We start from the raw sequence: 18,792 nt of genomic DNA on the forward strand, positions 1-18,792 counted from the left end.
AACAGCACTCCATTAGCCTTCACGACTTCATACCCCACCAATCCGTTCACTACTACACCTGAGAACCCAGCTGATGTCAACTAGTATGTTGATAGTGGCGCTACTAATCATGTCACAGCAGATCCAACACACATTGCCAATCCAACTGACTATTTAGGTATTAATCTTGTGACAGTTGGTAATGGTAATCAGTTATGCATCTCTGTTGTAGGTAACTCAAGTCTAAAATCAGAACAGTATGACTTAGTTTAGAAGATGTCTTTTATGTACCTTTAATTGCAAAGAACTTAGTAAGCATCTCTAAACTAACTCAAGACAATAATATATTTGTGGAATTTCATGGAACTTACTGTTTGATAAAGGACAGGCATTTGGGCAACACTCTGGTGAAAGGCACACTTAAGGATGGCCTCTATCAGCTTGGGGAGACAACAGTTCAACCACATGATATTTCGAAGCATAGAAGATCAAACAACCCCAGATCATTGGACAAAAATAATGACTCCAAAGTACTCTTCCTGTCTAATATCAGTGTAAATATTGTTGAGTCAACCAATCTGTGGCATAGAAGATTAGGCCATCCCTCCCTCAAAGTTTTGAAATCCATACTAAATCAGTGTAAACATTCGATCCAAGTTAATGAGAAACGGTTATTTTGTGACTCATGTCAGTTGCGTAAATCACACTCTCTCCCTTTTCCTCAATCTAAATCAAGGCCTAAAACCAGCTTTGACTTAATTCATTCTTATGTATGCGGACCAGCTCCAATACAATCTACAACAGGCTTTCGTTACTACATTTCATTCTTAGATGATTATAGCAAATTTTTGTGCACATACCCGCTTAAGCAAAAGTCTAATGCATTTTCAGCCTTACAACATTTCATTCAAATAATCAAAAATAAGTTTGATACCACAATTAAGATGTTTCAATCAGATAATCGCACTAAGTTTACAAAGATTCATCAGCTGTGCTCCTCTCTTGGCATCCTAAGTCGATACTTCTGTCCATACACTTCAGCACAGAATGGAATAGTAGAGAGAAAGCATACACATCTAGTTGAAATGGGACTTCCTCTCCTAGCCCAAGCCTCCATGTCGTATCAGTACTGGTGGGATGCGTTTGTCAATGCCAACATTCTGATCAATGGGTTACCCACCCCTGTATTACAAGGACAGTCTCTAACTCAAATGTTGTTTAAAGGAGTACTTGATATAACAAAGCTGAGAACGTTTGGGTGTGCTTGCTTCCCCTGTATTCAACCATATCAGCATCACAAGTTTCAGTATCACTCTGAAAAGTGTGTGTACCTAGGCCCTAGTATACTTTATAATGGACATAAGTGTCTAGCGAAGTCAGGTAAAATATGCATATCTCGAAATGTTGTGTTTAATGAAACTGACCTTTCTCTACTGGTTTTCAGGTGATCAATGACTATTCCAAAACCAACTCTCCATCGTTGCCCGTCCAAGTCACCCTCTACTTGTTCAAGCCCTACCTGAACTGTTGCAAACCAATACTACTACATCCAACATCAATTCTCCTTCAACTCTGTCTCCCAGCCCTACTAATCAGTCTATCCTGCCAGAACCATCAATCAATCCCTCAAGCCATGACACATCATCTATATCTTCTGTACCACAACCTTACAGCTTTCCTACTTTCCCCCTATTAGTGTTTCATATCATATGACCAACTCACCATCCCATACCAATATTGACCCTCCACACATAGATCGTTCCATCTCACCTCCACCCCTACAGCAAACCACTACTATTACTGAGCACCAATAGCCCACAACTCCGATTCAACCAACACATCCAATGATCACTAGAGCAAAGGCTGGAATTTTTAAGCCCAAAGTTCTACTCACAACCAACAAAACTGATTAGACTATCACAAAACCAATATGAGTCAAAGAAGCACTCAGTATACCTCAATGGAAAGTAGCTATGGATAATGAGTATCAAGCACTAGTTCAAAGGAACACTTGGCAGCTCATACTACCATCTGATTCATACAATGTTTTAGGTAACAAGTGGATCTTCTGGCTAAAGAAACATTTTGATGGCTCTATTGACAGGTACAAAGCTCGTTTAGTAGCAAAGGGCTTCCATTAGCATCAAGGGATAGACTTCTTTGAGACGTTCAGTCCTGTTGTCAAGGCCTCTACCATTAGAGTTGTACTTAGCATTGTTGTCTCAAGAGGATGGGAGATCCGCCAACTTGATTTCAATAATGCCTTCCTAAACGGCAGCCTACAGGAAGAAGTATATATGAAACAGCCTACTGAATATGTTAGCACTAACCATCCGAACTATGTATGCTAACCATTTATGGCTTGAAACAAGCCCTTCAGGCATGAAGCAACACACTTGGCAGTGCCTTAATTAGTTGGGGGTTCAAAGCATCAAAGGCAGACAACTCTTTGTTCACATTTCACACTCGGGAAGCTGTAATCTTTCTGCTGGTGTATGTAGATGATCTGATAATAACAGGCAACAATAATCAAGTTATATCTTAACTCATCCACCGCTTTGACAGCAAATTTGCACTGAAGGATCTTGGTCATCTCACATATTTTTTGGGCATCCATGTACACTATCTCAAGTTCGGATTCATACTTAATCAAGCAAAGTATGTGGAAGACTTACTCCATAAACTTGGACTCACTGACCTTAAACCGGCATCTTCCCTCTGCACAGTAGGTAAACATCTATCTCTAACTGATGGACAACTATTGGTTGATCCCTATTAGTTTCGAATCACCATTAGCGCCCTTCAATACTTGACAAACATAAGACCAGATATAGCATACATAGTTAATCACTTGAGTCAGTTCTTGAAGGCATCTATGGATGTTCATTGGAAAGCAACTAAGCTGGTACTCAGGTATGTCAGTGCTAGCAGACATCATGGGCTTCTTTTTCAACCAAGCACTGATTGACAACTCACAGCTTACTCATATGTTGATTGGGCCTCCAATGTTGATGACAAAAAGTCTATTGCAGCTTATTGTGGGTATGTTGGCAATAATTTGGTCTCTTGGTCTACTAAAAAGCAAATAGTAGTTGCAAGATCCAGCATAGAGTTTGAATATCGAGCTCTTGCTCACACCACAGCTGAAATCATCTGTCTTAAACAACTATTAAGCGAGCTACAAATTCAAACAACTTACAAACCAATCCTATGGTGTGACAACATAAGTGCTGGAGCCTTAGCCTCAAACCCGGTGTTTCATGCTCAAACAAAGCACATTGAGCTTGATGTACATTTTGTACGTGATCAAGTTGTCAATGGCCACCTTGAAGTTAGGTACATTCCTTCCTTAGACCAGATTGCTGACTGCTTGAGGAAACCGTTGTTACAGTCCCAATTTCACCTCCTTCGAAGCAAACTTTGTGTTGTTGAACTTCCCACGAGTTTGAGGGGGGATGCTAGAATAGAGGAATGCAAGGACCAATCAGACAACTAAGCAAGGCCCTACCAAGTCACAAAATCCAACTAGGATTTGAAGAATATTAAAAGGAAGAAAATATCCCTTCAACCAATCAAATTTGTTTTATTTGGTAACATGTATAATGCCGACACTTGTTCATTGTTTGTTAGAGCAATTATTCTTTATTATTTTCCTTTTTGTGGTCTTAACCTTAAGGGTTTATCTGTATAAATACACCATTAATACACTTCTGTATCTGTGTGGGAAATATACAAGAAAATAGAAAGCCTTTCAGTTGCCCCTCTCTGCCTTCTTTATTATTTCAAACTTCTTGTTCGATCCGACTTTCCCTCTACATGTGTACAAACTTAATAAAGCTTTATATGATTTGAAACAAGCTCCTAGAGCTTGGTATGAAAGATTGACTAACTTCTTCGTAAAAAATGGTTATGCCAGAGGAGGTATTGATAAAACCTTGTTCACCAAAAACTCAAAAAGAACATTGATTATTTCTCAAATATATGTTGATGATTTAGTGTTTGGAGGAATGTCTCAGAAGATGGTGGATCTTCTTGTTCAACAAATGCAAAATTGGGTTTGAAATGAGTATAGTCAAAGAACTTACTTACTTTATGGGTTTTCAGAAAAAATAAGTGAAGGATGGAATATTTATATCTTATAGTAAGTATGCCAAGAATATTGTGAAGACGTTTAGGCTTGATAAAGCAAATGTGAAACAAACTCTTTCTCCTAGACATGTGAAGCTCACAAGGATGAAGATGGAAATAGTGTAGATGAGGGTCTGTACATAAGTATTATTAGCAGTCTCTTGTATCTTACAGCCAGCAAACCAGACATTATCATTTTTGTATTGGATTCCCACATTCGCTCCCTTTTATTTGAAAACCTTCCATCTTCCTTTTTTCTTTAATAAACTTCTCCAACTTCTTTCTTCTCACTAAAACTCAAAACTGAAAACTAAACTCAAAATCCAAGTATAAAAGTGTAACATTTTGAAATTGGAGGTTTAAATGAAAACTATACTAAAAACTCATAGACCCAAAAAAGTAATTTTTTTTAGTCATTATGTATGCTTTTTTATTAATTTTACATTAAGAATTAATTAAAATATAAATTGTAAATAAAATTTATATTTATTATAAATATTATATAATAATAATAAATACCCATTAGTTGCCATGCTTAGTATCCAATATCAAGTATCATTTTCTCATTATCAACATGTGTTGATTATGTGTCACTCAACCACCTATGCATAGTGTCCAACTGTGTCACTTCCTACTTGCCAAAATTTCCTATAAATAAATGGTCATTTGTGGATTTTGTAGAGATATATACATTGGTTGAAACTCCACAATTTTGGAGAAAATGGAAATTTTTAAGAAATTTCTTAATTTTCTATTATTGTATTTTATTATCATTATTTTACTTTATTTACTTATAATAATTTATTTTAATATTATATTTATTAATATTCGTGTTTACGTTGTACCTCGTTTTTCCCTACAAATTCACAACACATTATCAGCATGAGCTCAGACAAATCTTATGGCTTTGAACAAAATGTTCACGAACCATGTGTATAGAAGAAAATTGTTAACAAAACTGTTGCTTTTCTGGTGTTGTATGTTGATGATATTCTACTCATAAGGAATGAAGTAGAATTTCTAGCTAACATTAAGAGATGGCTGGCTTCACAATTTCAAATGAAAGATTTGGGAGAAGCACAATATGTTCTTGGGATCTAAATAGTTCAGAATCGCAAGAACGGAACAATAGCATTATCTCAAGCATCTTATATAGACAAGATGTTGTCTAGATATAAAATGCAAATTTTTAAGAAAGGATTGTTACCTTCCAGACATGGAATTCATTTGTCTAAGGAACAAAGTCCTAAGACACCTCAAGAGGTTGAGGACATGAATCGAATTTCATATGCATTTGCAGTAGGGAGTTTAATGTATGCAATATTGTGTACTCGTCCCGATATATGCTATGTCGTAGGAATAGACAGCAGATTTCAGTCCAATCCTGGATATGATCATTGGACTTCTGTTAAAATCATTCTCAAGTATCTTCGGAGAACGATAGACTATATGCTTGTGTATGATGCTAAAGATCTTATCCTTACTGGATACATTGATTCTGACTTCCAAACCGATATTGATTCTAGGAAATCAATTTCGGGGTCAGTATTCACTCTAAATGGAGGAGCAGTTATGTGGAGAAGAATCGAGCAGAGTTGTATTGCTGACTCCACAATGGAAGCTGAGTATGTAGCTGCAAGTGAAGCAGCAAAAAAAAACAGTATGACTCATAAAATTCCTGATTGATCTGAAAGTAGTTCCTAATATGCACTTGCACGTCTCTCTTTATTGTGACAACAGTAGAGCAGTTGCAAATTCTAAGGAACCTCGAAGCCATAAAGGACGAAAATATATCAAGCAAAAGTACCATCTCATCAGGAAAATTGTACACAGAGCAGATGTAATTGTCACGTAGATAGTTTCACAAGATAACTTAGTTGATCCATTTACAAAGGCCCTCTAGGCTAAAGTGTTCGAGGATCACCTAGTCCACGAGATATTCATCACTAGGGCAAATGGGAGAATTTATGGGTCTTGAAATATCCTAATTTATTGTATTTGTACGTTTTGTTCTCTCCATGTAAACTCAACATTGTATATATTTGTATATATTGATCTACTGGAGCTTTAGTCCAAGTAGGAGTATTATTGAGTTTTATGTCCTAAAACTCACAGTTTATAAAAGGATAAACATTTTCTATGGTCAATAAACTTATTATTGATTTTATAAATTGTATATATAAAAGTCTACATCCAATAAACTAAGACCCATGACTATTAAATGGGTACTTGAACCTAATGTGGAGACATAAAAGTAGATCAGGTTCGAGTAAATAGTCAAAATGATCTATAGTATATGAATAAGGTTGGGTGCCTTATTCTGGTAACACTATGGGATGCGGTCTACTCTGTAATTATTACAAAGAGTTGTAAAGTGCTACAAACGAAGTGATCCTAATTCGTACATGTTATGACATAGGGAGTGAGGGTGTCCTATGCAATGAGTTTGCATAAGATCGGACCAAGAAATAAGTCATTCTTACTTTATAACGTTGTTTCCTGTATAAGACTAACTATTTCACTTAGATGACCTAGGTAATTCAATCGTAATCCTGAGTTAACTATGAACTCCTGTTTATTCGGGATTATCCTTAGATTTACATAGGTGAAGGTTGACTCAATAGCACTGGCTCAATAAGCCTCCCATTTCAGGGGTAAGACCGAATAGATAGCTTGGGACATAGGGTGCAAGACGGAATTCACACCTACCCAATTTAGGAATAGGAGAAAAGTTGTTCTCTCAAGTACTGAATCCAGGTCTTAAACAAGGGGCCCCACCCTCTCACTAGGCTGAGAGGGTTTTGGTTTAAATGACTGGATCATAAACCAGTTGTTTATTAGACGGATCAGTAGGAACTTAAGGAACAAGACGTAATCTCGGGGGTAAAACAGACATTTGACCCAGCCCTTATTATGAACAACCTGTGAAAGGTCAACTTACTAATTATTGTTAAATCATGTGGACATAATATATCTACAGTGAGTGGAGTGCAATTATAGGCTTTAGTGTAGTGACTCATTAGTTAACGAATGGGGTTAATTTAGTGTATGATTTAGCCAATTAATCTCGGATTGTTGAAGCTCAGATCTGTAGCATGATAAGTTAATTTGAAACCTTCAAATTAGAATTAAGGGAACTGGTATTATATGAGATTAATTACATGTTTAATTTTAAGAATTAAACGGAATAGGAGAATTAATATTTAATATGATTTAAATATATGAAGGTGGATTTGTGTAAAAATTAATTTAATATTTGATATTAAATTAATTAGAATTAATTAAATTGTTTAAATAATTATTTTTAATTTTATTAGAAAAATTAATTTATGAAATTAATTTTGTAAAATTAATAATATTTTTATTTTTGAAATAAAATTGATTTTTAAATCCAGATTTGAAATTTAATCAACATAAAAATGAAAAAATGATTTTTTCCATTAAGCCTTCAACTTGTTCACATGAAACCCACTCTCTTTGCCTCCAATAACTCCAAGCATGAGTTGCATCTCATGCAGCCACCTTCTTTGCATGAAGGTCTTGCAGTATATTGAGAAGATTGGAGTGAAATTGGGGCATGCAAATATAGAGTTTTGCTGAAAAAATCGGGTTGAAGAAGTTGTTCTTCAAGTGGTGGTGACAGTGAGCTTTTCTCCATATTCCCTTCATTCAAGTTTATTTTGAGTCCCACAACTCAATCTAAAACTCCAAGGGAATAGTAGGAAAGATCTTGAGGTGGTCTACAACAAGATTTGGAGAAGTTTGCAGCTGAAGATCAAAAGTTGAAGAAGTTCTACAAAGGTATGGCTTGAAACCCTCTTGTCTTAGCTTGAGCATGCTTTAGTTACTGCCAAAATTAATGAAGCTTTCACTGTTGCTGATACATTCCTAAACCGATGTGGAATGACTAGCCATTGGTCACATACCTGTCGTATATCAAAACACTTAATTGATCTCTATCAAGCCTCCTTGAAGGAAAAAGAGAAAAATGTAGAAGCAAATTTTCCATACCAGGAAAATGACATATTTGACCCATCCCATATGAAAAATTTGGATGTGGTGGACTTCTTTGAATCTCCTGAAGAGAAAATCGGCAGAATTAATGGAACATCAAGTGTTTCCTTTGACTTTGAAAATATCTAGATTTAATGTTTTTTTTCTTTTTTTTTCTTTTTCATCTCCATGTTTTTTTTTCTTCTCTTAATAGATGTTAACCTTTGTATATTCCAAATGTTGTTTGTCTTATTGTAATCATTTTCTTTTAATGAAGAAACCTAGATTGTTTTTATATATTGGGTGACTAAAAAATAAGTAAAGAAGATTTATGTCTGGCATATAGTGCAACTACACATGCAATACTTACAAGTAAAAAATATTTTTCCAAACTGACAATGCTGAAAACAAAAGTAAATACAATATCAGGTCTACAAACTTGATCAATTATTTTGGAAAAGCAAATATTATTTTGCCTAGAGGAACAATTTTAAAATTGACGATGTATTGTTCTCTTGTCAATCAAAGAGAAATCTACTTGGTTCTAAAGATATATGTTGTAATGGTTATCATGGTTATCATATTGAGACTGATGGTAAGAATAATATGGAATATCTATATATCATATCCACCGTCTCAAATGAAAAACATATATTGGAAGAGTTGTCTGCTTTATCTTCTCGATTGTATTATACTCATATACGAGTAATTGAAACATATGCAACAATGAACCGAAAGTTCATGAATCCAGACATATTTACAATTTGACATGACTAATTGGGTCATCCAGGATCTATAATGATAAGAAGAATTAATGAAATTCAAATGGACACCCATTGAAGAGCTAGAAGATTCTTCGATCTAATCAATTATCATCTGATGCTTGCTCTCAAGGAAAATTGATAATTAGACTATCACCTGCTAAAGTTGAGACTGAATCACTTGCATTTTTAGAACAAATTCATGGTGATACATGTGGACCCATTAACCCACCAAGTGGACCATTTAGATATTTTATGGTATTAATAGGTGTATCCAATAGATGGTCACAAGTGTGCTATTATCAAGTCGAAATCTTGTATTTTCAATATTACTTGCTCAAATAATTAAGTTAAGAGCACAATTTTCTGATTATACAATTAAGACCATTTGTCTTGATAATGCTGGTGAATTTACATCCTAAACTTTTGATAATTATTGTATGTCAATTGAGATAAGTGTTGAACATCCTCTAGCTCATGTTCATACACAAAATGGTTTAGCAGAATCATTTGTAAAACGTTTGCAATTAATTGTGACACCATTACTTATGAGAGTTAAGCTTCCTTCATCTGTATAGGGACATGTTATTTTTCATGCAACGTCACTTGTACACATTAGGCCAGTAGCTTATCATAAGTATTCGCCATTACAATATAGCAAATCAATTACCAGATGCATTTATAGATGCAAAGAAAGTAACTAAATCACATATACCAATTGCAAATGTTCCGTAAAAAATTGATATCCCAACACAACAATTTATCACTAATGAGTCCGGAACAGAAGCGTGGTAGACCAGTGGGGTTCCAAAGATAAAAATCCTCAAAAAGAAAAAGTGAAAAAGACTTAGTTGAGGATGTAAATACCTATAAAGAAATCCTTGACATGACTAATGACTAAAGTGAAATACCTAACGATAATAATGAGATTTCAATAAACTATGTCATGACAGGAAAAATATGGAATCGAACTAATGTAATTATTGACAACTTTTTTGCATATAATGTTGCTCTTAATATTATATCTGAAAATGAGGATCCTGAACCAAAATCTATTGAAGAATGTCGATATAGAAGAGATTGGCTTCAGTGGAAAGAAGCAATCGAGGCAGAATTAAATTCACTTTTAAAACGTCAGGTTTTTTTTACCTGTAGTCCGAACACTAGAAGGTGTTAAACCTGTGGGATACAAATGCGTATTTGTGAGGAAAAAAAATGAAAATAATGAGGTCATAAGATATGAAGCAAGACTAGTTGCACAAGGTTTTTCACAGAGACCTGGTATTGATTTTGAGGAGACATATTCTCCAGTGGTGGATGCAATTACATTAAGATATTTAATTGTCTTGACTTTGTATAAAAGTCTGAATATGCATCTTATGGATGTAGTCACAACATATTTATATAGATCTCTTGATAATGATATTTATATGGGAATCCCATAATGATTTAAGGTACCTGAAACATATAAATCAAATTCTCTGGAATTGAATTCCATAAGTTACAGAGATCACTATATGGATTGAAACAATCAAGACGGATGTGGTATAATCATCTGAGTGGATTTATTGAAAGAAGGATATCCAAATAATCCAATATGTCCGCGTGTTTTTATAAAGAAATCACAATCATGATTTTCTATTATAACTGTATATGTTTATGACATGAATATAATTGGAACTCCTGAAGAGTTTTCAAAGGCAATAGAATATCCTAAGAATGAATTTGAGATGAAAGATCTCGGAAAGACAATATTTTTCCTTCTTTTTTAAATTGAGCATTTAGTAGATGAAATATTTATCATTAGTCATATTATACAAGAACAATTTTGAAAAGTTTTTATATGGACAAAGCACATCCATTGAACATTCCAATAGAAGTTCGTTCATTAGATGTGAAGAAAGTTATATTTCAACCTCAAGATGATAATGAAGAACTTTTTGGTCCTTAAGTAGCATATCTTAGTGCAATTGATGCACTTATGTATCTTGCTAATATTACAAGACCAAATATTGCATTTTCAGTAAATTTATTAGCAAGATATAATTCTTCTCCAATAAAAAGACATTGGAGCAGAGTTAAACATAAACTCTGTTATCTCCAAGGAACGATTGAATGGGTTTGTTTATTCAAATAAATCAAATTTTGATCTAGTTAATTTTGCAGATTCTGGATATTTATCTAATCCACACAAAGCTAGATCACAAACAAATTATCTATTCACATATGGAGGAATTGTTGTATCATAGTAGTCAGTGAAACAAATCATAACAACCACTTCCTCAAATCATGCTGAAATTCTTGCAATTGATGAGGCTAGTTGAGAATGTGTATGACTAAGATCAATGACTCAGTACATTCGTGAAACATGTGGTTTATCTTCTAGTAAAAGTCTTCCAACAATATTGTACGAAAACAACACAGCATGCATATCACGAATCAAAGGAGGATATATTAAAGGAGATAGAACAAAACATTTTTCACCGAAGCTTTTCTACATTCATGATCTTGAAGAAAATGATGACATCACTGTACAACAAATTTGTTCGAAAGATAACCTGATAGACTTATTTACAAAAGTATTATCTACCATAACCTTTGAAAAATTGGTACACAACGTTGGAATGCGGGGACTCGGAGATCTTAAGTGATGTTTCATGAGTGGGAGCAAATATATTCTTTTGAAAGTATAAATTATATGAAATATGTATTCTTTTGAGGCATATTTCATATATATAATGGGCATCTAAGGAAAAGTATTATTAATATTATATAATAATAATATATGTCCATTAGTGTCATGCTTAGTGTCCAATGCCAAGTGTCATTTTCTCATTATCACATGTGTTGGCTATGTGTCATTCAACCACCTATGGGTAGTGTCTAAGTGTGCCACTTCCTACTTGCCAAAATTTTCTATAAATAAATGGTCATTTAGGGATTTTGTAGAAATATATACATTGGTTGAAACTCTACCAATTTTGGAGAAAGTGAAGATTTTTTAAGAAATTTTCTATTTTCTATTACTTTATTTTTTTTATCATTATTTTAATTAATTAATTTATATATTTATTTTAATATTATATTTATTAATATTCATGTTTCCATTGTGTCTCATTTTTCCCCACAAATTCACAACAATATTAGAATTATACTAATTTGTTCTTTCAATTTTTGTCGTGAAGTTGAAGAATTACAATAAAGTATTAAGATAATATATAATAACTCTCATTCCCTTCCAACCAAATTTTCTCTCTTTATCTCTAACTTCAGAAAATTCTTACCAAATATATAACATGTACATAATTTATACTCTTTGAATGTCTTTTTCAATTGATGTATGGAGAGGAATTTTTCCTTCCACGTCATATGGTGCATACATATCATATGCTCTTTATATATATTATATTGAAAAATAGTAAACGCATTTCGATACATATTTTTGCGCATCCCATCAAATTGTTTATTCATAATTTGTCATATAGCATATTTTTTTACTTCTTTTTTGAAATATTTTAATTCATTTTTTATGTGTGTGATAAATATAAAATGCATAAAGATGAGTGTATATTATGGTGCACCTAAATATTACTCTCGTCTATGTTTTTTTTTTCTTCATTTGATTGGAATTCACCTTAAACTTGAATCAAAAGATTTATTTAGTAATTATATTTAGTTCCTCTACGTCACCTTTTCTTTTCCAATAATTATTTGTTTTATTTAACAATTCACTAAAATTTTCTCTATATAAAGGGATGCCTCTTCAATGAAGTTTCTCATATGCTCTCCCCTTCTATCATCACTTCTCACTAACCCAAAGATGATGGGTGAGAATACTATTATGAGTAGGTTGAAGCCTTATATTTTAGTTGTGAGCCTACAATTTGGAATTGCAGGCATATATGTAATATGTATGGCCACTCTCACCAAAGGTATGAGTCGTTACGTTTTGATCGTATATCGAAACACCGTTGCCACTCTCTTTCTCGCTCCCTTTGCGTTAATCTTTGAAAGGTTTAATCATAAACTTATACTAATATAGATTTCTCAAATATTTATTAACTTAATTCTTCAAGAACGACTTCATCACTTCTCTTGCAGGAAAACAAGACCAAAGATGACACTCCCAATCGCTTTACAAATCATGGTCTTGGGTTTTCTAGAGTAAGAATACCAACTTCTTCCTGTTAAGAATATATTTAACATGATATGATAATAGAAAGATTCAAGAGTTTAAATTCAAATGATCTTAATAGTTCACATGTTGGATTTTATGAATCATTCAGACCCGTTGTTGATCAAGGATTTGGTTATCTAGGAATGATGTACACATCAGCATCATATGCATCAGCTATCATGAACGCTGTGCCCTCTGTTACCTTTCTCATTGCAGTCATTTTTCGGTAATTATTTATTTCTCTTTACGTAAGAACTTGTATTGTTGTACCATTTTTGGTCTTCAAAATGTATTATTTGTTTAATTGGTTTAGAGTGGAGCGTCTAAATATAAAACAAGTACGAGGGGTAGCCAAGGTAATTGGCACTTTGGTGACCTTCGCCGGAGCTTTGGTTTTGACACTTTACAAAGGCCCAATTCTCGATTTCTTTTGGACTCAAAAAACCAACCACCACGTTAATAGCGGCGGCGTCGCCGTCAATCAGCACTGGGTTGCCGGCACTTTGTTCATCCTTCTGGGATGCGTGTCGTGGTCTTCTTTCTACATAATACAAGTAAGTTAATGTCACTTATCAAATCTTCAACTATTGGTTTTTGCCTTCTTTTCTGGACGAAAATTGAAGCTTACCCTTTTGACAATCACCTTCTTTACTTTAACTTTTCATTTTTAATCATAATTAATCAATATATATTAATCGACGATATACAAAATTAATCACACCCATGATACACAGTTCAAATTCACAACGACGTCATCCTTGGAATTTCTATGTTTGAGCTACTAAAAAAAGAAAGTACAAGTTATTGATATAAATAATGTGATCTCGATTTATTCATATATCATCTTAAATCCGGTTTCAGAATTGTATAAATTTTTAAAAATTATACTGGTATTGAAAAAAAATTTCTCATTTGCAATTGTTTTTTAAATGATGGCATGTTATTTACCAAATTAGTTTTAGAAAACCACATATTACAAACACTTTATTTTTTGAAAGAAAATGCTACTCATTATTCTTCTTTGGTATCTTTGTTTTTGTCTGACAACAATTCTTGTTCTTTTAGGTCGCATCATTAATGTAAAATATAAATAAATAAAAATAATGATAATGATAATGATAATATAACTAGCTTTATATCAAATCAGACATAAGAATTTGAATTTGGGAAGAGAAGTGCAATATAAAATCTAAAAGTAAATAATAATTAATTTAACATACAAAAAATAAAAATGAAAAAAATAACCATGTTATATGAGGATTCTATCATTCACACCACATTAACTAAAGTTAGGGGAAATAGTAAACATGGTAATAAAAAACAAAAAAAAAATGATAAATGTAAAATAGTAAAAACGGTAGAAAATAATAAATACGGTAGTAAATGAAATTTTGAAATAATGTTTACGATAACTAATTGGGGTATTTTGAAATAATATTTACTGAGTTGGTTATTATAGTCTTATGATAGTTTTTGTCCCAAAACGCCCTCAAAGTTCTTTATTGATTGGGGAAGAGATTAGATTCATATGATATATAAGCTAGTTAGAGTATGTGACTTTTTGGCTGGTTCCCAAAACAAATTAACCATAAGAATTTGTCCAAAATAAATAAAATTATATCATGTTTGAGAGCGATAATTAAAGTAGTGATTTTAGAAAAACTAATTTAGTTACAATTGATTTTTATGATTAAATTAATTTTTATATTTATGTTTGATTCCAAACTCTTAAAAGTAATTTTCATATATTTAAAGGTGATTTTGAATTATTGTGTTTGGTTCCAAAATGATTTTTTACCAAATAACTAAAAAAACATATTTTATATTTGAAAAATTATTTAACTAACTAATTATGATAAAAATATATTTTTTATTAATTTATTTTTTTCATTTACTTTAATGTTAAATTTTTATATGATAATAGATATGTAGCATAAGAAAAATACGTTTAGTAAATATTGGAAGAAAAATTAAAACATACATCTCATTCAAATACTTAAACTAGATATTATATTAAGCCATTCTTGAATGATAATCAATGTTTATCATCTTTTGAGCAAAGATTTAAATTAAAAAAAAAAAAACCAATAAAATGTTTCACTAATAACTAATTAACAATTGTTAAACAAAACTAAACTATAGTCCAATTAATCACCTCAACAAAAAATCACCCACCATCTAATTTTTCCAAAATTAATTTAAAAATAATTTTTGATTTTTCCTAAAATTAATTTTTATTACATCTCAAGCATAATAATTTTAAAAAGGAGTGATTTTGGCAAATTTAAAGGTATTTCACAAGTGGTTAACACAGTCTATTTTACACAAATGAACTGTGGCGAACTTTGCTCTTAATTTTGATAAGAGTAAGCTCTCGTCGGACAGTAGATGAATGAGGAGAGACTCGTCATATTAATATTTTATTCGAAGGAATGAATTGTTTATGTCTAAAACAAACAATATCACGCACCATTATGTAAATGAATAGAAGTTTTGTTGTCAAAACCGCCATAAACCGACGTGTTTGTAAACTCTTAAATGGTTTGTTGTTAATTGTAGTCTATAACAGTGAAGAGATACCCAGCGGAGCTGTCTCTTTCGGCATTGATATGTTTGGCTGGTGCACTTCAAAGCACAGTGGTAGCATTAGCCGTAGATCATCGTGCCAGTGCATGGGCTGTGGGTTGGGACTCCAGGCTTTTTGCTCCTCTCTATATGGTCTCTTTTCATTTTCAATCTTATATCTTATAATTATGTCACTGCAATTTTCTATCTAATTAATTATCTTTTTTCTAAACGTATTAATTTTTTTTTAGTATAATTCTATATTTTAAAATTTAAAATCTGGATATACTGAAATATAAAAATATTATTTTTAAAATTTTCATTGTTTGTATCATATAATCCAGATTTTTTTTTAAGAATAGAATCCGAAATTACCTATCAAAAACATACTTGTTTAACTCGATAATTTGAATACATAAAACAAAATCCGAATTCTTAGCGAGACAGCCCTTTACATTTTCAACTTTATATGTGGTTAACCCTTAAATTCAAAACAATGAAAGGCTTTAGAAATCTCAAATTTGTGTTTACTAAGATTCTGGTTGGTAACTATTTTGTTTTTATTTTTTGTTTTTGAAAATTAAATCTATAAACACTACTTCCACCTTTTTATTTTTTGTTTTTGAAAATTAAGTCTATAGATACTACTTCCACCTCCAAATTTCTTTCTTTGTTATCTACTTTTCATCAATGATTTAGAAAACCAAGTCAAAAATTTTAGAACTAAATAAAGTAACTTTCAAAAAGTTGTTTTTGTTTTTAGAATTTGGGTAAAACTTTAATCATTGTACTTAAAAAAGATACAAATCATTGTAAGAAATGTGGATGATATAGACTTAATTTTACAAAACAAAAACAAAAAAACTAAGGCACCGTTTGATAAACATTTTGTTTTTTGTTTCTATTTTTTAAAATTAAACATATTTCATCCACCTTTCTTACAATAATTTGTATCTTTATTATCTTTATTAAGTACAATGGTTAAATTCTTAGCCAAATTCAGAAAACAAAAATATCTTTTTGAAGGCTAATTTTTTTAGATCTTAAAATTTGGTTTGGTTTTTTGAATTATTGGTGAAAAATAGATAACAAACGAAGAAATTTGGAGGTGAAACTAGTGTCCATAGGCTTAATATTCAAAAACAAAAACAAAATGGTTTAAAAAATGAAGCAAAATTTTGAGAACCAAAAAAGTAGCTTTCGAAAAAAAAAAATCTTTTTTCTTTTAAAAATTAAGCTCATGAATACTATTTCCATATCCAAATTTCTTTTTCACTAACGGTTTAAAAAATCAAGCCAAATTTGAGAACTAAAACAAAATAGCTTTCAAAAAGTTATTTTTATTTTTGAAATTTAGATAAGAATTCAAATATTGTACTTGAGGAAGATGCAAATTATTATAAGAAATGTAGATGAAATAGACTTAATTTTAAAAAACAAGAACGAAAAACCAAATAATTACCAAACAGGATCTAACTTTTTTGTTTACGTTTATTTTTTAATTAGTCCTATTTCTTAAATTATTTGTTATGTCAAAGATGTTTCAAAATTCAACCTAAACGGAAAAAAATAGTGGCTTTTAAAGATTTGCTTTTGTTATTGAATTTGACTAAAAAATCAAAAGGTTCTTAAAAAAAAAAAGGTGATAACCGTAGTATAAAAATTGTGAGAAAAGAAAAACCTAACTAATTATAAAAACATAAAATAAAAAACATAGAGATTATTCATATGGTTTTGGTATTAATAAGTGGATTTGAATAATGATTTGTTCAGGGAATAGTTGGTTCAGGAATTGCATATTACTTTCAAGCTTTGGTTATGAAGACAAGAGGCCCTGTATTTGTCACAGCTTTCAATCCTTTATGTATGATTGTTGTCACTATTATCTCCTCCATTGTTCTCGCTGAGAAAATTCATCTTGGAAGGTACTTTTTATGAACAATCATACTGCACTTAATCTCACGTTCTCTTTTTTACACGTAAAAATAAAATTAAAAAAATATATAATGGACATTTTTATTGGGGGTAGACGGGCTGTACAAGAGATGGATGTGGATCTAAATTTTTTTATATATTTTTTATTACTATATTTACGATAATCGTCCAAGTCATTTCTATTATAAACCATTCACATCTTTTTCTTATTGGGTGAAGAATCTAATCTCTATAGTTAGTGTTCATTTTTCACATTGTAAAAATCTATATTCTTTACCTAATTAATTAATTAATTAATTAATTGTGATTTTGTGGTAAATGCCAGTGTTATTGGAGCCATTATCATTGCAATTGGGCTTTATTCAGTTGTTTGGGGAAAACGCAAGGATTATTCCACCGCCGCCGTGCCGGAGCTTCCAATTATTGCCTCTCAATTCCCCGCCGAACAAGATGCTCACCTTCATCCTCCCAAATGAATTTACTTAAGGACTCTTTTTAAATATAAATATTTATACTTTATAGCAAAAATTTCCAAAAGCTTTTGGTTATAAAGTCTAAATATTTTTTAAATATTTTTATTTGTAAGAATTTTCCTTTAATTATTAATTAAATAATATATAATAACTACCACCCAAATCCATTCCCTTTTAAACCTCTTTGTCATATTTTATATTTATTTCGGACCCTATTTAGTAACTATTTAGTTTTTTTATTTGATTTTTAAAAATTTCAAAGATGAAAGAGGCATTTACATGCTTAATTTTCAAAAATTAAACATTCAAAATCAAATTACTATTAAATGAGTTCTTAATTTTCTATTTCTCTTCTTTTACTATTCAATAACATGACTTTGTAGGCAAAAAAAATATATAACATATGTCTAAACCAGTTGAGTTATGTTTAGATATTGACTTTATTTTAAGTTTAAAATGTGGTATGTATGTAGAAAATGTCTACCTAACACCAACGATTATTACATCATCAATAAATCTCTTTTCCTATTATTTTATATATTGTGAACGATGTTGCAATTAAAAGCATCTATTGGGATCAAGGATTAAAATGTCGATGTCGATATCAATATCGAAATCGAGATTTCAATTTTACGGATATATCAACGGATGTATTGATAAAATATCGATATCGATGGATATTTCTATAAGTCACAAAATTTTTTAAATTTATTTAGATAAATAATTAAGTTGTTTTTGCTCAAAAACTAAGTTATGAATATTGTTATTAGTACTCATATTC

At 31.5% G+C, this 18,792-nt stretch overlaps 1 protein-coding gene across 1 annotated transcript; it reads left to right on the plus strand.

Annotated features, from left to right (window-relative positions):
• Nucleotides 1–12,627: 12,627 nt before the first annotated feature.
• Nucleotides 12,628–18,014, plus strand: LOC120076662 (WAT1-related protein At4g08290-like). The gene is made up of 7 exons (XM_039030548.1): nt 12,628–12,875; nt 12,963–13,025; nt 13,148–13,264; nt 13,352–13,592; nt 15,598–15,756; nt 17,377–17,528; nt 17,864–18,014. Exons 1-7 carry the CDS (start codon nt 12,628–12,630, stop codon nt 18,012–18,014), a joined length of 1,131 nt encoding a protein of 376 aa, XP_038886476.1.
• The last annotated feature ends 778 nt before the right edge of the window (nt 18,015–18,792 follow it).

This window comes from Benincasa hispida, chromosome 4 (assembly GCF_009727055.1).
Source record: "Benincasa hispida cultivar B227 chromosome 4, ASM972705v1, whole genome shotgun sequence".
In the NCBI taxonomy this organism is placed as follows: domain Eukaryota; kingdom Viridiplantae; phylum Streptophyta; class Magnoliopsida; order Cucurbitales; family Cucurbitaceae; genus Benincasa; species Benincasa hispida.

Coding starts and splice junctions, on each gene's coding strand:
- LOC120076662 (XM_039030548.1), top strand. CDS start 12,628: ATGAAGTTTCTCATATGCTCTCCCCTTCTATCATCACTTCTCACTAAC. Junction 12,876..12,962: donor TTTGCGTTAATCTTTGAAAG/GTTTAATCATAA, acceptor CTTCTCTTGCAG/GAAAACAAGACCAAAGATGA. Junction 13,026..13,147: donor ATGGTCTTGGGTTTTCTAGA/GTAAGAATACCA, acceptor TGAATCATTCAG/ACCCGTTGTTGATCAAGGAT.